This window comes from Takifugu rubripes, chromosome 1 (assembly GCF_901000725.2).
Source record: "Takifugu rubripes chromosome 1, fTakRub1.2, whole genome shotgun sequence".
Lineage (NCBI taxonomy): Eukaryota > Metazoa > Chordata > Actinopteri > Tetraodontiformes > Tetraodontidae > Takifugu > Takifugu rubripes.
Window position 1 is genome coordinate 12,786,057 of NC_042285.1, and position 22,053 is coordinate 12,808,109.

Below are 22,053 nucleotides of genomic sequence, written 5' to 3' on the forward strand. Positions count from 1 at the left end.
AGGTTTATGTCATTTAATGTGTACAATAACCAAGAGTGCAATTTACAGTTTAAGTTAAATATTTAAAGCCCAAACACTCAGTAGGAAGTATTATAATTGAAATGTCCATTTAAGTATTCTGTCAATTAGGGTGAGAAAAAGATTGACATACACCGGTATATACAAGCAGTTTAGCTTTAGATAAATAAATCCAGGAAAAGGACAAGCCTGTGATGTTCCATGGCATTTTGAGTGATTATTTTATGACTTTTACTCTTACTTCTCCAGAGTTTTTAAGGAGCTTCTGCACCTGAAATGGCTACATTTTCCAGTGCTGATAAGATGGAGAAAAGGCATGAGAACAGAGCCCAAAGTGGATGTGATGTTAACTGGGATGGCAATAACACATATAAAGGTCACATACTCGATCCCGTAAACACCAAATTTTACAAGGATAACTGGAGGAAGGTAAGTAAATGCCGTGATCACCAGGCTGTTGATGAGCATCTGGATTGCTCTTTGCTTCTGCAGGTTCTTTCTGTGGGGGTCAGACATGAGAAGGGTATAAAAGATGAAGGAATCACATATCCCAACCACAACAATGGCAATTACAAATGAGACTATGGACCACAGTGTAAAATAAAGTCTGTAAAAAAGAAAGAAAACAATGGCGAAAGTGAGTGTCAAAATCCAGACGATGACCACCATTAAAATCCTGGGGGTCATATTCTTCGTATTATGGTAGGTGACTGGATGAACCACAGCCAGGTAACAGTCCAGACAGCTGCAGGCCATCAGCAGGGGCCTCCCACACACATTCAAAGCATAAATGCTGTTCCACAATGCTTCTACTGGCCAAGACTCCCAGATCAGGTGATTCAAAACTCCAGGCGGGATGAAGGCCAAGAAGACTGCATCCATGATGGAGACGTTCAGCATGAAGAAACTGTTTGGCGTCAAGGGGGCTCCATTTCTCTGCCTCTTGAACAGCTCCCAGAGGATAGCAACAGATGCAGGAAAGCCTATAATAAAGCAGAAGAAGGTGCAAATGGCCCAAGTGTATGTGCTCCCCGGGAATTTGTCACATAAATGAAAATCAAATTCTTGCCACACAAAATGAGAGGTGGAAATGTTTTTAGTCAGACCAAGTCCCTCTGGTAGCATTTTTGGGAGGGAAAAGAGGAGTTATGTAGAGAAAAAACCTAAAAGGACATAAACAAATAACAGCAAAACACCATGATTGAAACAGACATGTTTCTGAAGTTGAATCCTCCTGAGCTGATAAAGCATACTGTACCTTTATAAGCTGGTAATATGGAAATTTATTTCTCTAGTGCATTGGGGATGAAATTGTTGAGTCTCCGTGGAAGCTGCTCTTTATATATCTCTGTCCATGAGTATCAATCATAACCTGACATCAAATAGAAAGAGATTTGCATGCGTCACAGGTATTTATGGAAATATTGGCTGATTGATGAACAGGCCAATGTGAGGAGCATACATCTGAAAACCCATCGTTTGCATCTTACCTTTGCTTCTAATTTAAGGCCAGTGCTGATCTGTTGAATTATAATAAAAGAAGTTGAAATAACACAAAGGGTTTAACTTGAAATTGTGCTCTGCATGCAGCCATGCTGGACCAGGAAGGACTAAAAAACATAATCACTGCCAATTATTGTTTATTGCCCACAGTAGGCCATGTCACACTCTTACATTTTTCTTATTAATCTTTCATCACATCCTGAGACTGCAGGTTAGTTTTATAAGGAAATGTAAAAAAAACAAAAGAAAACATTATATTTAGATAAATATCAGATCTGATGACCTGTCAGGCAAAATAAATGAAGAAATTTGATCCACATACAGATTCTAGGAATATATACTAATATAATTACTTTCACCAAGGTGATATCTGTTAACTGTTAACTCGAAAAGTTAATGACTTTAATTACATTTTAATTACATTTTCTGAAAATATTGATAATGGAACAAGAAACAGATGATTAAAGTTTGGCAATATTCTGGATTCCACAGATTTTTTTTACCCTTGATTTTCCAAGAGCAGGCATGTCCAAAGTCCGGCCCAGGGGCCAATCACGGCCCGCAACTTCAGTCTTACAATGAATTATTTATGGCCCGCTGGCACTAACAGAATAAATAAATCACTAAAATGTAATTCCTCCTTTCTTGTAGCTCTTGTAAAAGACAAGAGCAAAATTTACTTGTTTTAAACTTGAATGATAACAGACAACTTTACATTACATTTATCAAACTCATGGAAATTTAAGGTATTCCATACAGTTCAGTGTTCAATGTTATCTGACTCTCCAGATATGAATTAAAGGCAGAATTGTGTTTTTAGAGTTGTTCACGTCTGCCTGAGTGGCTTATATTTGGTTACACTGCCATTTTAAAAATAAAGAGAATTGTGACAATGAAAATTGTTTTATAATAGTGTACATTTGCATGTAACTTTTCTGGTTAAAAAAACATCAGAAGGATCTACTGGCCCCCGGGCATCTTCACGTTATCAAATCTGGCCCTCTTTGCAAAAAGTTTGGACACCCCTGTCCAAGAGGCTTTGTTCATATTCCATAGCAGAAGCCGATTTGTAATACAAAAAAAGGGTATGTAACCTTGTAGTACTACAGTACTACTATGTATATATGTACATATGTATAGATGAATACCTATTTTTGAAGAGTTCTTTATCATTCCCTGCAGAGGTCTGTGTTCTTTGAATAGTTTTCTAGTTTACAAGTAACCAGCCAGATGTTGGTCATGGATGTTTCTGGTCTTTGAGCTCAAATAACCAAACCTTTATACTACAAGAGATGATTTCCCTAAATATGGAACATGTAATCAGGTTTCAAAAGTCTAGTGGGGCACCGATGTCCATGGGCAGCACATCCTTTACTCTATGGAGGAACAGCTCACGTGAGGTTAAATGCAGGAATGAAAACACTGCCAAAACAAAGGGCTTACAAAAGCTATACATCGTAAAAAACAAAACCAAAAGCAATGATAACTGTTGCCGTTGCATGTAATCATGTCAGTAGTATAAAATGGAACTCTTTCATTGTCCAACCTTCAGTCCACATTAATGTCCAAACATAACTGAATCCTGAACTTATCCAAATATCAGGTGTCAGCTTCTTCTGATGGTCTTCGGATGACAGGCAGCACCGGGTCAGAGAGGTGTTTCTGGATCTCAGCCGGTCCTGAGACGTCTAGGTTCTCCGGCAGTGAGTGGCAGTGGGGAATCCTGCGCCGCTTTGGCTTGTGGATGGAGGAGTTCACTGATGGCTGCAGCGGAAGCGACTCTGCATGGCTCTCAGTTTGAGGAGAGAGACTCAGGAATATGGTGTCAACTGAGGCTGCGGTAGCAAGGGTACCGTTGGAGATGGACTCCTCAGACTTCTTGGTGGACTTAACATCGGTGTGGGAAGAACTCTGAAGTAAGGAAATCACATTTTTCATTTTTCAGGACAGAAACCACCAGAGCAACATCTGGATCACTTAGTACTTTCCTGTACCTGTGTGGGAACCCGGCTGTCTATCTGTATGGTAGAAATGGGGTACATGCCGTGCAACACTGGTGTCCCAGTTCCATACTGGCCAGATGATTCTGCAGGCAAGGTACCAGATGATACGGTGCTATAAGCGGGAGGCACCGGAGCAATCTGCCTCTGGAGGAGTTGAAGAATAACATTGATATCAGCAGTCATCCGGGTCTCCAGTCTGGGAAAGGAAGGGACAGTGGAGGACGTTATCATTGCAGGGATCTTTATTCTCACAGGTAAGGGCGGGAATTATTCACCTGTTGAGCTGGGAATGTAAAACCTTGAGTCGCGACTCCAGCTCACTGGACCGTTCCTCTGTGAACGGCGGTGGGTGGTGGGAGTTGCGGAAAGATGAAGATCGGCATGTGCGACTGGAAAACTGCTGGGTTTGTTGGTCCGGCCAATATCCATACATTCCAGGCATATTGAAAGATGACGCTGCAGGGGAAAATATGTGATTTCATATGGAAAATTAATAATAAAACTGGAAGTAATGCACACAACCAACCATTGACCTCCGACTCTACCTTGCTGGCTGACGTCTAACATGACTTCCCTCCCAACTGAGGCACCACTTGGGGGTAGCAGCTTCACGACAGTGGGGCTGTAGTCCCGTTGGGCATCAGCTGGAGGGTAGAGCTCCACTTTGGTACTGTGGGGAAGGCTCTTGCTCAAGTCTTCACTAGACAGAGAACACAAAGAACCACAGCTGCAGCGGTCATCCCAGTGGGTACGAGGCGACGAGCGACGGTGGCGGAGGGACCGACGAGGGTACGAGTCCTCATGATCGATTCCATCTGTTCCCAGGTAAAAGCAGGTATCTATTTGTTAGGACAGAAAACCTGGCTGGATTGTGGGCTTTGTAGGCCTGGGTTGATGGAGACTGTTTCACATCATCGCAGAGGTGCGGTCCATCTCACCTGGCCTGATTCGGCAGTCAAGAGTGTGGCTTCTGCATCTTGGCTTGTGGTGGTAGTCACAGTCGTCCCCTGACTCATCAGTAGTTGTTATTATGTGTGGCACTTGATCGGCCTGGAATACAAGAGGTTTGTATAAAATGTAAGTAGATACAAAATCAATATTATTAAATTATCTGCTGGTGGACAGTAGACGAGAGGGAGATTCCTTCATGCACTGTGTTTTGGAGTTTGCCCTGAAATGTACCTCACCCAGGTTTAGAGTCTCTAGATTTTTGTTCAAAGATAATTGAAATTAAGTCAGAACTAATTCACTGAATCTCCATTTATCCATGTCTTGTTCCAAATCAGGGTCAATGGATGGTGTTAGAGTGTGTCCAAATCAAGATGCAGATAGACCCTGCTACACACACACATCATCCAGTCACACACTCACACTGAGGGGCAGTTCAGAGTCTCCAGTGAAACTAATGTGGACTAATATTCTAAATTTATTCATTTTGCAGTTTCGTGCTAACATACATCTCTTAGGTTAAATGTTATCTCCAAGTTCCTCCAGAAGTGGTCTGCAAAAGTGGGGTAGATATCAAGGACCTCCAGTAGGTCGTCCCTCAGGATGCGGTGCAGGTCACAGTAGGTGGTGGTGTGGACATCTGAATTGCATTTCCCTGGCTCGTCATACAGGTTTATGGGCTCTCCAAAGATGTCGTTCTTTTCTGTGACAGCGGCGTCAAGGATGGATTTGGAGTTGAGATAAGAAAATGGCAACATAGTATTACCTACCTAATGGTATTACCTAATATAGCAACCACGACATCATCTCTGATGACCTGCACAGAACCGCGTGAGATAAAGAAGAGAGAATCCAGGATGTCTCCGTAATGGATGAGAATATCCCCTGGGGGAGCATGGACTGCCTTAAATCTGATACCCAGCGCACGCAGACAGGTTTGGCTGCCTCCGTGGAAAGCCTTGCAGTTCTGCAGCAGAGATCGGTTCAAATGCAAACAGATGTCTGCCTGCAAAGACTCTGGAAATCCTTTCAAGACCTAAGTAAGGACCCAACAACAACAAAGAGTGAAACTCTGATGTCATACATGGGCATCCGCTCCAGACATAAATGATAAACCGTTGCTTACAGCATTCATGTCAATGCCATTTGTGTAGGACCAGGCATGCTGGAAGTACTCTTCCAGTCTCTGACGAAGGCTTCCTGGGATCTGGTGGAATCGGATGAACTCTTTGACTCGGAGCATCTGTGTGTGGTAGCGGGTGGTACCAGAGTACAATCTCTGGATAATGGCCGACACATTTCCAAATATGCTGGCATACATGAGAGCTAACAGGGATGATAGAATGAACACAGAGATTCAGCAATTTGAGGACAGACAGATATTTCAGTGGCTCCATTTGATGGTTCAGGGTTGAGATATTTAAGAGACGGTATGACTATTACAATTAGAATCATTGTCAGTTGAGCCAAAAATTACATATTAGCATTTTGGGCAATTTGGAAAATCCGTACCAAACATTCACAAATACGGTTCTATCACACAAACTCATACCAATAACTTCCATTCAGTCCTGAGTGATTTTTTGGACTCACAGCCAATGACCATGACGCAGATGGAGAAGATCTTCTCTGAGTTGGTGTTTGGAGAGACGTTACCAAATCCCACGCTTGTCAAACTGCTCAAGGTGAAGTAAAGGGCAGTGACGTACTTGTCTTTAACAGATGGGCCAGAGGTGGCGTCGCTGTCATTGTACGACTTGCCCAGTTGCTCGGCCAGGTTGTCCAGCCATCCGGTCTCTGTGTACGGCCTCTCCACAAAACCGATGGCGTACCAAATACAGGCAAGCCAGTGGGCAATGAGAACAAAGGTGCACATGAGCAAGAAGAGGACGGCAGCCCCGTATTCAGAATATCGGTCCAGTTTTCTTGCCACGCGCACCAGTCGCAGCAACCGGGCTGTTTTCAACAGGCTTGTTAGGGTCGCCATCTTATTTTATTGACACAAAACAAGATGTAAGGGGGTCAATAAACTTAGGGTTTAAGAGAAATGTACATTTAAATACATGAGAATTTACCTCTGGTGACAGTAAAGAGGTAGGTGCAGTGGAGCGACTCTTACCTCGTCGGAGCCAGATCTGAACATCAGGAGGTCAAAGGGTATCGCTGCCAACAGATCAATGGGGAACCAGCCTTTTATATAGTGCTTGGCTATCTGGCTCTGCTGGGTGACGACTTCATCATTTTGGTCCACGTACGTGGTGCGGAGATTGATGACTATATCCACAATAAACAGCACGTCCACCATGAGGTCGGCCACGTTCAGAGGGTTACACGTGTAGCCACAACGTCTCTGACGCAAGTCCCTGTGTTCGTCTAAGAGGAAGGCAGCCGAGTACGGAGTGAAAACAGCTGTGTAGAGGACCAGGATGAGAATGATCCAGTCCCAAAATGCCTTGAAAGGGCTGTAGTGGAGCAAAATCCCCCACGTTGTCTCAGTAACCTGGAGTTTGTACTCGGGCAGGACATCAGACTCCAACGAAAGCACCTACCCATAAAGAACACATCAGTGTGCCAGCAGAGCTGAGCGTCACAATCACAAAACATCACCGCCGCAGCCCTCGAGATGTCTTCAGTTCAAATCAGTATCTGTCTCCCTGAGCCTGCACACAGATCTAGCATTTAAGAGGGCTGATACCAGCTAGACCGAGGATGGATAGTGGTGCTGATATGGACAAACGGAATCAGTGTATTCTCCAGAGGCAGTGATGCAGAACGCAGAGCCTCAGGGCTCCAACAGTAGCGACAGCAGGTCCGGATTGAACTGGAGCTCACTGGGACTGCTCGTCATACCCAGAAAGAAAAGATACAGCCTCCTACTGATTTTTCCACTAGCAGGTTAATTAACAACAGTCACTCTTTCTGGGAGCCTCTTTGACAGTAACACCAGCTGGAGAATCCCATTCACATACACTTTTGTGAATAAATATAATTCTGTACTGTAGTTCCTCTAATAAACAAAAACAACTGTGTCAATATAACTCTAAGTACAGCTTAAAAGCTCCTGTTTTGTTCTGTCATGCTCAGAAAGTATGTGCATTTATAGTCAAACACACATGAGCTGTTTTTAAGGCCATCTTCATGAGATTTGAGATCTTTGGTGAGATTTCTGGCACTCAGATGGTGACAAACTGAGCCAGTATGAGCTTTTCCTGCCCGTACCTGTGTGACCTTCTCAGTGACGTTCTGAGAGCGGTCCTTCACCTTGGAGGGGCCGAGAAGCTCCATTCTAGGAGTTGGTGGTGAGCAACATTCAGGACCCCTGCTGGTTGGTGCTGCACCCCTCATAAGGTCCGAGTCAGCCATGAAGCTCCACTGGACTTCCAATGACATAAACATATATATTTACATCAGTCAATGGTGTGTTTGTTTTTATATAAAAGTCTGGTAACACCACTCTGCAAGGAAACATCAGCATCAGCTTAAAATAAATAACTGACTTTGACCTGCAGCATTAGCTGGTGTTGCATTCTCGGTTGCAACATTTAACTAAAATCTTACACAAAAAGCTTTCTACATTCAACGGTCTAGAATATTGAAGCTTAAACAGCACAACCTACCTGAATTAAACCACAACCACAGACCCTTCCTGGTTTTGCTCACTTTGCAGCCATATTTCCAGCATCCATCTTGCTACCTTGCTATCAAAACCCTTCGCTCTCCTCATTCATGGTTCGTAACGAGGCAGTAGCAGTTAGCTCCTTCCAGTCAGTAGTCATTGGTGAACTCTCCACTCTGGACAGCAGTCTTTCCTGTACAACAGTCACCAACACTGGAAAACAAATCAATGCAATGCTATAGCTCAGAGGATGTGACAGAGAAATCAATGGTACATTGATTAATGAAGCAAATGGGCTCCGAGCCACTACTATAATGTCAAAGTACCATTTTAGCATCCTGGACTGTAGTTTAGTTTGGAGGCATAGGTCTACTATAGCTCCTGCTGTAGGATGCATGAATCTGATGTGGAAAAAAATGTCTGCTGAAAGTCCAGAAACCACTCAATATGTTGCATGCATGCTGTTAATGTGGGGTCAAATTGATTGTATTGTTGGAGGTAGCGATGGGCTTATGACCCATAATGACATTGGCTCAGAATGCCCTTCAGCTATGACCTCTAGAATTCTATACATGCTATATTTTGTTTACGATGAAACATGTCATCAAGATTATTCAGTTGAAGAAAGTCTGATTCATTTCAGATTCATTTTTTAAGTGGGGAAATTTTCCTATTAAATCCTCATTTAAGATATTCTAATTTTTGTGGCATCACAGCTAACTTAACTCATCTCATTCTTCATGAAACAAAAAAAGCTGGAGAGCTCCATCTTCTTGCTCCACCGGTGAACTTTTGTTAGCCTAAGAGCTGCTGTTTCCTGAGCACATAACAAGATAAACGCTTCTGCAAAACCATGGCAAGCTGCCGTGAGAGATCAAATACGCCTCTGATGATCTGAGGGAGCTCAAACTGAAACGGTCACATGGTGCGGTCAGGTAACAGCAAGGACCACAGTTTTATTTTGAGACAAATAAAGATTTAATTTAAATGAGTCCAGTTTCTCACTGCCTATGACCACAGAGTCATTGTGAACAAATCCTTTGCAAGTCAAATATTCCACGTCTCCGTCACGCTTCCAGGCAGCGTCATCAGCTGTCAGCCTGGATGTTATCCCAAATGCGAACAACGTCTGGATAATCACTCAGGGCGTCTATAAGCGTTGACGCGGCGATCAGGAGGTCCTCGTTCAGATTCACGACAACGCGGGGAACAAACTCCATCCCTGAAGACGTTATCTGCATGCCAGAGTTCTGCAGCGAGGTCCTCACCTTCCCCACGTCTGTCGTCTCACAAACAAACTGTAGAGCAAGAAATTCGGCAAATTAGTAGTTGAACAGCATTAAGGCGGCACTTTTCAAATGAAAGGTGTCCCAGGACATTTACCGGTACTTCTTAAAGGGACGGGTTTAGCAAAGAATTCAGTCCAATAAAAATCCTAAGAGAGTGGATGAGTAAAAAGTGACTTCTGGCTTTTTTCTCAGAATTCAAAGACAATTTTTTTTGTTTAATTTGTACTTGCATAAATGTTGACATGAGTGTTCTGGTTTGATTTTAAACGGGTTTTTGCATATCACCGGCTCTCTCTGTGAGACAGATTCCAGATTCCCTCATCATGCAACACGTGATTTAAGCAGATCAACAGCATTAAATTAAATTTATTACAAAAATACTCAACAGGCCCAATCTGTGTGTTTAACATCCTTCACATCTGCAGCCATTTCTATGTTTTTACAACACCAAGCACCAAACCAGCATGTAGCTTCTCCACAACTCTTCTGCTTTTTCATTATTGAAAGCGGCTGTTCCCACTGGAAAACGCAAAAGTTCGGTCAAATCCGACATTTCCAGTCCACATAGGGCGAAGTTGGGTCCCTACACACATCTATACTTCTGAGGCGAGACTTCTGAGGCGAGTTGAAAGTCCGAATTTTGATTTTAACTCTTAATAATGGGAGGGAAACAATCAGAATTTTGACCAATGTTTTTTAAACAGTGGCTCTAATCCTCTTCTGTTAAACCCAAATAAAACCCACGCACAAAAACAAACAGCAGGATATCAAGGAAGCATCACTTGATGTGGCCTTTCCCTGGAAATTAAACCAGTAGAGCAGTGCTTGTTTAACTGGGCCTGACTGATGCATCTTAACATCCAACCCTTCATGGATATTAGCGCCTCTGTAGATGGACCAGATTCTACTTCCTGTCTGACCTGCAGGAGGGGCTGTCCTTCCTCATCCTCGGTCTCCTTGATATCTTCTGCGCCTGCCTCAATGGCCAGCTCCAAAGCTCGCTCCGTTGCAATGTTCTGGCCCGGCACCACCACCATCCCTCTCTTGTTAAAGTTGTGGCGCGCTCCCTCGGACAGCGCCCCTCTATGGGAGAGAACAGAAGTACAACTGCTTGAGACCACATCTACTGTTATTACATTTATGTACTATCCTGTAATCTGACAGGCTCATTTGCTGAATTTCATAAATAAAAGCCCAATATGTTGCATCAAATAGGCCAGTATTTTCTTAGACATGAATCTGTCTGACAAATAAAGACATTTAGGTAGTGATAGTGTGTGCGGCCGGACAGGGATGATACGTCTGTAGTGTGACCAGCATGTACTGACCCGTTTTTTATCAGCAGGCGTTTAATTTCCTGATGGCTCCGTGAGTTGCTGTCAGTCAATATCTCTATGAGCAGCAGACATCCACCAGGTCCCCGAGCCTCAAACACGTGCTGGGACAGGGGTTTGCTCTTTTCCACCAGGAGCAAAACACCAATAATAGAAATACAGACACAAGAAAGAGTCATAACTTATAGCAGTCGACCAAAAGACAATTTCACTACGACCATCGTCAACATACAGCGCTCTTGATCGCAGTTTCAATGGAGGCTTTGGGCATGTTTTTACTTCTGCACTGCTCCAGTATCTGGGCTAGGTTTAAATTCATATCTGGGTTGGCACCACCCTCTGCAGATGAAAGCAGAAATTAAATAAACCATATTATAAGGGCTCCCTCCCCCCCAAAAAACCAAGACAAAAAACGTGGAGTCCATCAGCATGCCACTACTTCCATCTCACCTTTTACAGCCAACTTGATCATCATAGTCAACTTCATGAACACCCTTGCTCGGGCGTCATCTTTAGGTCCCTTGATGTGTTTAACCTTTGACCACTTGTTGTGTCCGGCGCATAAAACGGGCCACAGCTGCAGAGCCCTCGCAGGAGGGGCGCTCCAGGGCGGGCTGCATACGTGAGACGCACGGAGACGCACGGAGAGAGAGCCACGGCGCAGGGTCCGGAGAGCAGTCAGGACAGCCGCCGGCCCGGCCATGCCCTTCAGACACACACACACGCACACGCACACGCACGGAGCAAAACGTTGATTCAGGAGAAGACAGCGAATCTTCCACTTCGACTTTACGTAACAATTGATTTGGAAAAGACGCTAAACGAACACAGACAGCCCGAAGTCTGCAACCCTAAAGGTAAAGTCAGCGTGCAGCTGACGCTGGTTGGTGGGTAACACTTCCGGGTTAAGGTGACGTCAGAGCTCAGAATTTCAAAATAAGTTTCTCGACGTGGCTTGTTCGGCCCATGGGTTCTCTGGCAGGATCAGTTCTTCAAACCATTTTGTACATATATTATGTTGTATTTTTAATATCAGTTGTTTATAACAGAGCTTTTTTTTGGGGGGGGGGGGGGTTAAAAAATGAAATTGTGTACTAAAGTTAGATTGTTTCAACGCGATGACGAAACAGAATTGGAAACACATAATATACCTAATGAACTTATTTGCATTACGAACATATTTCAATGTGTTGCATATTGTATAAATGACAGATTGAATTTTATAATATAAAAAATAAAAATTTAAACATAAGCATAAGGAAACTACGGATGGTAACCAGAAAGCAGGGACAGGTTTTGTGGAGTGCGCCCTCTAGCGACTGTGGTGAGAAGGCGAATAATGGGGCTGGTGATGACCTCCGCCCTGAACACACACAAATGAGAAAATGAGCCTTGTACTGGGAGATTGTAAACAAATAATCCACATGTAACTTTATAGCTTGCTATATACATCTGTGTGACATTTTATTTGTTATTTCTGCAAGGACACGATGGTTTCACTAGCCTCTCACTGTCAGACAACAAAAGCTCCTCAGCACAGCCCTGACAGCCCATGCAGCTGGAAACAGTGATTACAAAACGTTTTTACATGTGTGGAAATGTAAAGTGCCATTATTTATTTTGTCTGATGACAGATGTGACAGGTGGTTTGAGGCTTGGCAGGTTCCACCTTCAGGACATCTGCATTATTCAAATCAGTCCTTCTCTTTAGTGCAGGTTGTCATCTGGAGCCTCTCAGGCATCGTTTAGCTGCTGCAGGCCATTCTCTCTTCACCAACTTTTGGACATTTGTTGTGATTTCCTCTTCTACAAGCTCAAATGTGCAGAACAACTAACACCACGATGGGAATGAATACAGCTTTGATATGTGGAAAATCGCCCACCTGGTTTTTTACGCTTATCTTTTCTTTTGCTGTTGCATTTCCTGGATCTGTTGTCGTACTTCTGGGAAAGCTCAATAATCTAAGAAAAACACCCTTCACACCTTTTGATGTTTTCACTTTAAATATCATCATCATGGACAATATTTACCTGCTCTTGCTTCAGCCACAGCTGTACCTCCCCACAGACCTGGTGAACTGTACGTATGCTGCATATGTTAAGTTCTTGCAAGCATTTAATATGTGTGGCAGACCTTTGTTGATTACCTGTGTGTGTGTAGAATGTTACATGGCTGTGTGTCATCCTGTCATGTATCGGGCCAGAAAAGGTTTAAGTTCCAGGCTCCTGATCACTGTTGCAATCTGGATTGTAACCATGATATTTGGATTTTATTTTTATTTTTTTCTTTTAAGCACATCTGATTTAACCCCTGTGTTGATTATCATCATGACTCTGCCTGTTATTGTGTTCTGTGATGTCTCCATCTTGTCAGCCTTGAAGAAATCTGTTCCTACAGGAAGAAACATGGATCCCCAGAAGAGAAGGGCTCTGTTCCTCATCAGAATCAGCTGTGTTATTACTGTTGTTTCCTATCTTCCTCTAATCATTTCATGGTCAATACTGCAACTTGAACAATTCAAGGGTAAAAACATTGACACATGTATAATTTTTCTGCCGGCATTGTGCATCACTACGCTAGGAAATGCTGCGTCAGCCGCCCTGCATATGGGCAAAATTGAAAAATTGGACTGGCTAAAATCTTGTCTGAAATTCCTTTTATGAATGAATGGGTTTACTTATAAAATCAGCTTTAAGTGCTTTAAAAATAATGTCTTTATACATAAACTATGAGTTAAGCAAGCACAGGCTTTTATCACTTATATTGTTTAATCTTTGCGGTGTTTCTGAACTGGATTGTATTAAAATGAATGTATCTTTTCCCACATTATTATACTATTAAGAATGAGTGATTGATTCTTATTTTAACTTATAAGAAATACATGCTTAGTTCAAGTGATTATATATGTAACAAAGAATGTTTCTATCTGGTAGGAAAAATGTTCTCGTGTGGGAAGTCGAATAGAAATTTTGATTTTTTTCCTTGGGACCAAACCGTCAGTCACACTGCTTCTGTTCATGTTGATGGAAAGAATAATAATAATAGATGATTGGTGGCGTTCATGTCCAGATTTTTGATTTACAGCACTTGATGATGGTGTTAGAAGAAATACAAAGAACACAAAGCGTTAAGTGAGAGGAAAGTATGGTCAGTTAAGGCCAACGCCCCCCCCAACAGACAATACTCCAAAGACATTCGGAAGGAGGAGACTCCTCCTCCCCTCTCCTTCGTTCTACCTTCCCATCCGAAGCCTTCTTACACTACCGACTGACCACAGGGCTACAGGTAGTTTTGCTGATGCCCAGCAAGTCCCTTGGAGATAACTGGACTAATTCTAAATCTCTGGAAAGGATGTCAAAGCTCAAGAAATCCGAAGGAAACTTTTTTTCTGACACAAACGATCACATAAGACACTGATGGATCTTTGACAGGCTGTACAGGCTGAACTCTAACATTCCTGAGAAGAAAACATCAGCCCTGATGTGAATGAACTAAGACTGAGGGTAACATCATGTCTGCATGGACGACTGCTTCTCTGTTTCTTTCCCAATGTGTAATTTTAGTCAGCGCATTGGTAAGTGTGTTTTATGTATCCTGACTATGTTGGTGACTGAACAATTGATTAATTTATAGTTTATGTTGCACATTAGTTATAATTTTAAATATATATCTATTGTTTATTGAATGCTCTGATGGATTTAGGTTTAAATAGTTTGAGTCACATTCACTTTTGGGGCGCGAAATTGTTTATTCCCACTCTTTAATTGTATAAAAGTGTTTTTTTCCATTCTGGATTGAAACATTTCACACAGTTCTATCAGATCTTACACCACTCTGCTTTCACACTGCTCCACCTCAGGTCAGACCAATTGCATGCATCTGTGACTCTTTGATCGATGGAGTTTTATACTGAGGTTTATCTCAGGCTTAGAAACATTCCAGACATTCATTGGTGAGAATGCATCTTTTTATACCCAAAGACAAGATGCGGGATCTTAATGTTTTATTCCCATTAAGAAACACCAGGCTGAAAAGCGGCAAAAATGTATTTTTGGCCCCACTTGATTTTACATGGAAAATATGATGATATTTTAAGTGACAACAGTGTCCAAAACAACAAAAACTGCATACCAGAACAACGGTTACACTGATACCAAAAATGGTCTCAAAATCCTCCATCACCTCTGACCTCTTTAACCTCACACTTCCAACCGTCTGGTTGAGATTTAGAGACAAGGAGGAGTCTGAACCCAAGTGTTTTGGTAACTCCAACAGAATATGAGCAGGAAAATCCCTCTGTGAAGCACCTAAACACAATGATTGAATGTAAAAGTCTCTGAAGTGGCTCTGTTGAGGCACGATCATCCAAATGAGTAAGTGGTGTGCATAAAAACACATACACACGTTAGCAAAACACAGTGTTAACATAAACTGGAGTGCATCCACAGTCCTCTATAACAACAATACAACAGCTTAAGTGAATCACTGTTGACTGGGGCTATAGGTGTCCCATCAGAGTGCAACAATTTTGGAAAATCTGCTCCTCCAGTTCCGGTTTTGGGCTATTTTCCTCTCACTTTGGGCAAGAGTGTGAGCTAGGGTGCCTCCACCAAAGTAGAGGGTTGAAATATGTTAGTCACGAAGGAGCTTTTTTTTAGCTCACAACGGGGCATCAATTCAATATATCTTTGTGCTAAAAGTTTTATTGGGATTTTTTAAAAAGAAAGCCATTGATGGATTTCCTTTACACTCAAATGAAAACAGATGATATCATTCAAGATGGCGCTTTTACCAGAAAAGCAAGTGCTGAAAAACTTGCACGCTAATGTTGTGACACATCCTCTGCTGAATGACTGTAACAATTTTGCAAAGCCCCTTTTTGGCAATATCATTGTCCATGTCAGGATTTTACGTAGGGCGGAAATAAGTCAGTCAGGATGAGAATTCATGATATTGATGATATGATGAGAGAGAACCAGAGTTGCAAACTCAAACAGCCGATTTTAAAATGGCCCTGGGAAGTCCATTTATATTTCGTTCATGTGTTTAATGAAGACAAAACCTAATTTAAGTGGCCAAAAACTGTATTCAAAGGACAATTTTGTGTCATATTCAAAATGGGAAGTTCGATTCTTGTGTATCGTGTCCTACAACACGTTCCATTGTTTCTTCATTTGTACCTTTAAGTGCAGTTCCTGTTTTCATCTGCCAGGCAAATAATCCTCATATTAATATCTAGCTGTTATCTAGCTGCTACTTATGCAGCCCTGTTGTGATTGGCGCCTGAGAACACAGCGTCTTGTGTAGACTACTCCTCAATAGCATGGCCAAGATACCATGGAACAAAGCTCCCATGTGGCCAGCGGCAGCTCCACAGCCAGTCAAAAGAAGCTGACAAAACATCATGACATACCACACCTTCACCCAACTATTTCACAACACCTGAAGGAAGCAGATCAGATCCAGGCAGCTGAGAGATGAAGTTGGAAGTAGACCTGTCAAAAATAATTGATTTTTTGGGGATACAAAGTATATACAACATACCGTAGCCCGTGTTGCTGTGCAGCATATAACCTCTCCTTGTTAATACAGATTGATGCAGATGATGTCATCACTCGAGACGAGCAGATCTACGTCCTGATTGGTGCTCACGCCAAGTGCGAAAGAAAAATCAAGGCACAAATTGCACTTGTTAAAGGTGAGTGTGCTGCTGTGTGATCACTAAGGCTAGGAAGCAAAAAAAAAGAAAGAAAAAAAGCAGAATCGAGTAATAGAAAAGAACAAGTCTAAGGATTAAGCCTTGAAGAACGCAAACAGATCTATCAGCTCTCACAGATGTACCTCTTCAACAAGATCATTTAAAAGCAATAGTAAGGGACATCATCAAACCCAACATTGATATTAATTTAAGTCAATACATGATCATCAATGCCTGAAAATGAATGAATACCTGAAAGAGAATCTTCAAAGAGCTACACTCTAAGACAGGGTGCATCAAGATCATGCTCACCTAATAGGGACTAGGAAAAAAGTCCCTGGGAACAGCAGTCGATAAAACAAAAAGGCCAAAAATGTATTTGGTGAAATTGCATATAATATTTTAAGAACCGAGACAGAGAAGAAAAAAGCTTTGGTGTGTGAGCTGCAGGTCAGGGCCTGTTGATTTTGAGGGGAAAAGAAAGACGAGAGGTCGGCCGCTACATTGTGGATGATTCAATCAGGAAGCTTGTTTATTACAATGATTATTTACATGAGATCAGACTGTCAGATTTTACACCCATTCAATATCCTGTGCAACACTATCTCTGTGATTCCAGGAATGAGTTCTGGTGCGGACAATTGTGGACCATTTTTCATTCATTCATATGCTGCGTTCATGGGTTATTTTAAGAGATTCATAAAATAGAGCCTCATTTCTAACAAAGTGCAGGAAATTAGTATGAATGACAAAACCTTTCCACTCTTCTGTGATGGTTCTATATTGTAGAAATTGTGTTTTCACTCAAACAAAACCTTTTATATACTCGTATATTAATCTGTCTTGCACAATGCACAATGATTTTTTGGTTGCCTGTATTTGAGATAATTGTGTTTAGCTTTTTGCTTTGTAAAGCTGGCGACTGTATCCCTGAGTGGGACGGCATCATCTGCTGGCCCCAGAGCAGAGCGGGTCAGCTGGTTTCTGTGCTGTGTCCAGAGTACATCTATGACTTCAACCACAGAGGTATGATCATGAGCAGCAGCTCCCGCCAGGTGTTCTGAGTAACCTGTGGCACCTCCTCTCTAACACACACTGGTGTGTTAATGTCCTGACTGTGATCTAACCTCCAGGACGGGCCTACCGCCAGTGTGATGCCTCAGGTCACTGGGAGCAGGTACACAGTGTCAACCGTACCTGGGCGAACTACACCGAGTGCACCACCTACCTGAACTCCAACTACAAGAGCCAAGAAGTGGTACAGGCTCCTCTTTGCCCTTGTGATTTAATTTGACCCTGGAAACTCTAAAAAAACCTCTTTTGTTTTCCTTCAGGTTTTTAAGAGACTCCATCTGATGTACACCGTTGGCTATTCCGTTTCTCTGGCGTCACTGCTCGTGGCTGTCTTCATCCTCTGCTATTTCAAGTAAGAAATGGGAATTAGATGAACAGTATTGGGAAAAATTAATGGAAAAATGTGATTAATGATGCAGCAATAGATGCAACTTCTTATTGTAGCACCCTGACATCTCCGTCCTCATTCTTTTTCTAACACGTGCAAAAAAAAGGCGGCTCCACTGCACACGTAATTACATCCACATTCACCTCTTCACCTCCTTCATCTGTCGGGCGGTCAGCATTTTTGTCAAGGACGCCGTCCTCTACACCGTCTCTGGCTACAGTAGCGCTTCAGACTCCACAGCCATGACGTCCCACATGGTAAACTGCGCGTTTTATATCATGGAGGTGTCAAAGTTTTGCTCTTGCTGAGACTTAAAATAGCGTGACTCTCATCCGTGCAGCAGCCTTTACATGTCATTTATTTCCCCAGGCCGGCTGTAAAGTTGCCGTTACATTTTTTCTTTATTTCCTGGCGACCAACCATTTCTGGATCCTGGTGGAGGGCTTGTACCTACACAGTCTCATCTTCATGGCCTTCCTGTCGGATAAGAACTACCTGTGGGCCCTCATCATCATTGGCTGGGGTACCCGCATCACCTCACACATACTTATTGTGCTAACTAATAAATTCTCACAATAGTTTTTTGTAACTTTTTAATGACATTAGGGGTTCCAGCCGTGTTTGTGTCTATTTGGGTCAGTGCACGAGCGTCGCTGGCAGACACGCAGTGAGTCATTTGCACTGGGGTCTAATATTTGCACGATACATTTTCCATGTTTGGTCATTAAACTCCTTATTTCAGCTGCTGGGACATTAGTGCTGGAAACCTGAAGTGGATCTATCAAGTCCCCATTCTGGCAGCCATTGTTGTAAGGAATTGTTAATGAAACTGACTGCTGAGGGAAACCTGATCGTAAAATTAACCCATCCTTCTGACCCTGCAGGTAAATTTCCTCCTTTTTATCAACATAGTCCGTGTTCTGGCCTCCAAACTGTGGGAAACAAATACAGGGAAACTGGACCCCCGGCAGCAATACAGGTAATGAAAGGAAATGCTGCTAAAGAAGATACCATCCTGTGAGTGCCATTAATCACCACAGGATTGCCTGTACTCCTAATCTGCAGGAAGCTGCTCAAGTCCACTTTAGTCCTCATGCCCTTGTTTGGAGTTCACTACATGGTGTTTATGGCCCTCCCCTACACTGAGGTGACTGGGCTGCTGTGGCAGGTCCAGATGCATTATGAGATGTTCTTTAATTCCTCCCAGGTCAGAAGGCACTGTTACCACAGCTAATGATGAGAGCTAATTTATTACAATGATGCTGTTAAAAACCAGTATAGGTAAAAACAAAAACAAAGGACAAACAAATCAGTCTGAATTTGAATTTATATGATTGGAATTAACTATATAACAACATGTTTCTATTGTTGTGATGTACTTCAGAATGACAGTTTTATGTTTCAGGGCTTTTTTGTTGCATTCATCTACTGTTTCTGCAATGGAGAGGTAATGATGACAGTTTGATTTTAAAGAATGACACTTGGTAAATGTTAAACAGATGTTAAACATCTGCCTTCTCTTGCATCATTTTCTACTCTCAGGTGCAGACCGAGGTGAAGAAGGCCTGGTTAAGACGCAGTCTCACGCAGGACATCAAGCAGAAATCCCGGATGACCAGCAGTGCTGGAGGAGGCAGCTGTTACTACGGCGGCATGATGTCACACACCACCATGCACAGCGTCAGCTTATCAGTAGTAACTCCCAGATCCCTCTCTGTAGGAGGAGTGGTGGGCTCAGGTGGGTCTACAGGTGGAGGATCCGGTCTGAGGCCACCGCGCCACAACTCTCTGTACCCACAGAGCAGCCTGTCCACATATGTAGCTGCAGACCTTGAGACTCCCCAGACACAACAGGAGCTGACTCTGCAGAGGGAGTCTGAAAGTTTTAAAAGGCATGTTAGGGCCAGCAAGGGAGCTCCTCACTCCAGAAGCCCAGAAGCATCTCCTGTCCAAAGCCTCAGAGAAGAGTCAGGCAACATTTTATCTCTGAAAGAGCTGGAGACAGTTCTATAACCATTTTAAATGGCAATTTGCCACTTTAAATACTGAGGCCGACATGGGAAGAGTATGAGATTTAGGAGATTGGCCTGGATTGTAAATCTAGTTGTTAGTTACCCAATTGGGGTACACAAACATGTATGTTTTGATCATGTTGTTGTGATCATACTTGTGCTTATTGTGCATGGAATCCTCTAAAGTTACATGTAGGTTTCTGGTAAATGATTTGTGTATTTTGTTGAATTCCTAGAATTATTCAGATCACAGGGTTTTGTATGTTGAAAGGTTCAACTGGTGCAAGGAGAAATGATTAAAAGTCAGGATGCAGCATCTCATCCTCAGATGGCTTCTCCAGGCCAGTCTGGCTGACCTTACCTCAACCTGCACTTTAGCAACCTCCCTGTCATATTACCCATCCCTTCCAAATGGATCATTGAGGCAGGGATACTGTGGGGGTATTGACCCACATAAATGTTGTTTCTAAAAGCCAGAACATCCAGACAGCATGTCTAGACAGGTCACATCTCCTTTTACCTCTGCTGTTGTCAGTTTTGTCTACACTGTCCTATTTATCAGTTTGACAGGACCCTGGGGGCTGAAGCTCTCCAGGTCACCTCATCACAGGCCAAAGCCCAGTTCCTTGTCCATGTGACCTCCTCCCTGAATGCTCTCACAACACCTTCCAGAATTTCACACACTCCTCTCATGGCTTAACTTGCAGCAACAGGCCTCTGAGCTGTCTGCAGATGTTGAGCACCAGTGACAAACTTGCAGCACAAGTCATTGATTTTAAGAAGTATTGTGAAATTCTGCTCTATTTATAGCGATCTTATTTTTGTAGGTATCCCCCAGAAAACCATGAATGGTCTGTGTTGAATTGTCTAATGCGTCAAAGCTCATACTTGTTTGGAGAACATTACTAAGAGTTTTAATACTGTAAAGTGAAATAAAATAAATTCAGCCAAATCTAAGTTCTTTGTTGCAGGCGGAGGGGTAATAATGCCACACGTTTACCAATACGGTTGTTACACGTAGTTAAATCTCTACTATATCTAAAACTTACATTTGTCTTTAAAAAGTATATCAAATCTCATGGGATGGAAAAGTTGGGGGATTCGGTTGCAGACTTTTATAAAATGTTGCCATCACAACCCTTGGCTTATGATGGGGAATGAAAGGAGAGTTTAAAGGACCAGGGAACAAAAAGGTCACACCGCTGCAACACAACAGACTACAGAAGGGTATTGAAATATCCAAGAAGACACATCAACAGTGTTTATGACCTGTGTTAGACCACCAACATCATGTAAAGGCTTTGGAGGACGGATTATTACAAGTCTGATGCGTTTGAGTTTGTGTTGAACTGCGTGTGGCAGATCGACCAAAACCAAATAATGCCCACGACGCCACCTTGGGACTTTCACATGCTTGAAATGAACACTCACATGCTTCAGCGCCAACAAAAAAGGGACGTCCACACCAGAGAGGGAAGACTATGCCAAGAGGCAAGGCAGGACACCCAACTCCAGACAAACTTTAAAAAGAAACAAAGCCAATTTGTTAATTACACAAACAGTAGCAAACTAATAACACCAAAATTATGGCATGTTTTACCATTGTGTGCATGTGTGAGGGGGGTTCGCTCACTTTGTTGTAGCCTACACACATCAATTTACTGCAGCTGCTCAGGAGGCAACACACACCACGCCGAAGTGGAGCGATCACTACCACACAGGAGCCACAAACCAGCTCCACCAGGTGTCATCAGGGGCGTGCCACACACCTGCCGGGAACACCATGGCAACCAACCCCCCCCCAAAAAACTGGGGACGCAAGAGAGATATACAACAGCCACGCACGTACCCATTTACCATCCGGTTACACAAGGAAGACACTGAATAGAACTCTGTCTCCTGTTGTATGAATGAAAACATTACTAATCAACGGTGAAATGATAACACGCTTGCCTAAACCCTGTTTAAGATATTGTTCTTAAATAAGAAATAAAATGAAACGATTTTATCTTCTGATGATGCTCCGTTTGCGCCACTCGTGACGTCACGATGAGACAAAAAGTAGGCGGAGAGAGAGAGCGAGAGAGAGAGAGAGAGAACAGTCGTTTGGACTATTTGTCCTGCAGTGTGTTTAATGTGTCCCTTCTTCCGTCACATCCAAACGATAAA

General features: G+C 42.8%; 3 protein-coding genes and 1 long non-coding RNA gene across 7 annotated transcripts; 1 reads left to right on the forward strand and 3 right to left on the reverse strand.

Annotated features, from left to right (window-relative positions):
• Positions 1 to 2,454: 2,454 nt before the first annotated feature.
• On the reverse strand, positions 2,455 to 8,873 carry LOC105416663 (potassium voltage-gated channel subfamily H member 6-like). 3 transcript variants are annotated; one of them, XM_029837877.1, is made up of 13 exons: positions 8,415 to 8,873; positions 8,090 to 8,301; positions 7,692 to 7,849; positions 6,592 to 7,017; positions 6,066 to 6,459; positions 5,599 to 5,798; positions 5,256 to 5,508; positions 4,982 to 5,175; positions 4,463 to 4,574; positions 4,070 to 4,363; positions 3,800 to 3,980; positions 3,516 to 3,720; positions 2,455 to 3,432 (listed from the first exon to the last, which is right to left on the reverse strand). In XM_029837877.1, the coding sequence occupies exons 3-13, from the start codon at positions 7,833 to 7,835 to the stop codon at positions 3,121 to 3,123; spliced, it is 2,715 nt and encodes a 904-aa protein (XP_029693737.1). In that variant the 5' UTR covers positions 7,836 to 7,849; positions 8,090 to 8,301; positions 8,415 to 8,873; the 3' UTR covers positions 2,455 to 3,120. The 3 variants fall into 3 exon arrangements, with proteins under 3 accessions (XP_029693737.1, XP_029693738.1, XP_029693733.1); XM_029837878.1 differs by lacking the exons at positions 8,090 to 8,301; positions 8,415 to 8,873 and having other exon boundaries at positions 4,070 to 4,219; positions 7,692 to 8,072; XM_029837873.1 differs by lacking the exons at positions 8,090 to 8,301; positions 8,415 to 8,873 and having other exon boundaries at positions 4,070 to 4,339; positions 7,692 to 8,072.
• A 169-nt stretch (positions 8,874 to 9,042) lies between these two features.
• LOC101074393 (translational activator of cytochrome c oxidase 1) lies at positions 9,043 to 11,634 on the reverse strand. The gene is made up of 5 exons (XM_003961382.3): positions 11,162 to 11,634; positions 10,944 to 11,050; positions 10,706 to 10,833; positions 10,298 to 10,460; positions 9,043 to 9,386 (listed from the first exon to the last, which is right to left on the reverse strand). The coding sequence occupies exons 1-5, from the start codon at positions 11,412 to 11,414 to the stop codon at positions 9,177 to 9,179; spliced, it is 861 nt and encodes a 286-aa protein (XP_003961431.1). The 5' UTR covers positions 11,415 to 11,634; the 3' UTR covers positions 9,043 to 9,176.
• A 1,351-nt stretch (positions 11,635 to 12,985) lies between these two features.
• LOC115250221 (parathyroid hormone/parathyroid hormone-related peptide receptor-like) lies at positions 12,986 to 20,836 on the forward strand. Of its 2 annotated transcripts, XM_029837981.1 has the most exons (13): positions 12,986 to 14,286; positions 16,305 to 16,410; positions 17,326 to 17,436; positions 17,544 to 17,668; positions 17,745 to 17,836; positions 17,979 to 18,129; positions 18,242 to 18,395; positions 18,479 to 18,539; positions 18,615 to 18,681; positions 18,757 to 18,851; positions 18,938 to 19,079; positions 19,278 to 19,319; positions 19,415 to 20,836. In XM_029837981.1, exons 1-13 carry the CDS (start codon positions 14,224 to 14,226, stop codon positions 19,883 to 19,885), a joined length of 1,680 nt encoding a protein of 559 aa, XP_029693841.1. In that variant the 5' UTR covers positions 12,986 to 14,223; the 3' UTR covers positions 19,886 to 20,836. The 2 variants fall into 2 exon arrangements, with proteins under 2 accessions (XP_029693841.1, XP_029693843.1); XM_029837983.1 differs by lacking the exon at positions 18,938 to 19,079 and having other exon boundaries at positions 19,415 to 19,557.
• On the reverse strand, positions 19,182 to 21,609 carry LOC115250328 (uncharacterized). Its single transcript, XR_003888914.1, has 3 exons — positions 21,485 to 21,609; positions 21,316 to 21,404; positions 19,182 to 19,748 (listed from the first exon to the last, which is right to left on the reverse strand). It is a non-coding gene; the product is annotated as an uncharacterized lncRNA (long non-coding RNA).
• Positions 21,610 to 22,053: the final 444 nt, after the last annotated feature.

What these genes read in the sequence shown, in the direction of transcription:
- LOC115250221 (XM_029837981.1), top strand. Translation starts at nt 14,224, where the DNA reads ATGTCTGCATGGACGACTGCTTCTCTGTTTCTTTCCCAATGTGTAATT. An exon ending in ACAAATTGCACTTGTTAAAG is followed by an intron (nt 16,411 to 17,325) that starts GTGAGTGTGCTG and finishes TGCTTTGTAAAG; the next exon opens with CTGGCGACTGTATCCCTGAG. An exon ending in CCATTCTGGCAGCCATTGTT is followed by an intron (nt 18,682 to 18,756) that starts GTAAGGAATTGT and finishes CTGACCCTGCAG; the next exon opens with GTAAATTTCCTCCTTTTTAT.
- LOC105416663 (XM_029837873.1), bottom strand. Translation starts at nt 7,868, where the DNA reads ATGTTTATGTCATTGGAAGTCCAGTGGAGCTTCATGGCTGACTCGGAC. An exon ending in CTGCGTCATGGTCATTGGCT is followed by an intron (nt 5,799 to 6,065) that starts GTGAGTCCAAAA and finishes CATCCCTGTTAG; the next exon opens with CTCTCATGTATGCCAGCATA. An exon ending in TTACATTCCCAGCTCAACAG is followed by an intron (nt 3,721 to 3,799) that starts GTGAATAATTCC and finishes TTCCTTTCCCAG; the next exon opens with ACTGGAGACCCGGATGACTG.
- LOC101074393 (XM_003961382.3), bottom strand. Translation starts at nt 11,414, where the DNA reads ATGGCCGGGCCGGCGGCTGTCCTGACTGCTCTCCGGACCCTGCGCCGT. An exon ending in CGCCTGCTGATAAAAAACGG is followed by an intron (nt 10,461 to 10,705) that starts GTCAGTACATGC and finishes TCTCTCCCATAG; the next exon opens with AGGGGCGCTGTCCGAGGGAG. An exon ending in AAGGACAGCCCCTCCTGCAG is followed by an intron (nt 9,387 to 10,297) that starts GTCAGACAGGAA and finishes CTTGCTCTACAG; the next exon opens with TTTGTTTGTGAGACGACAGA.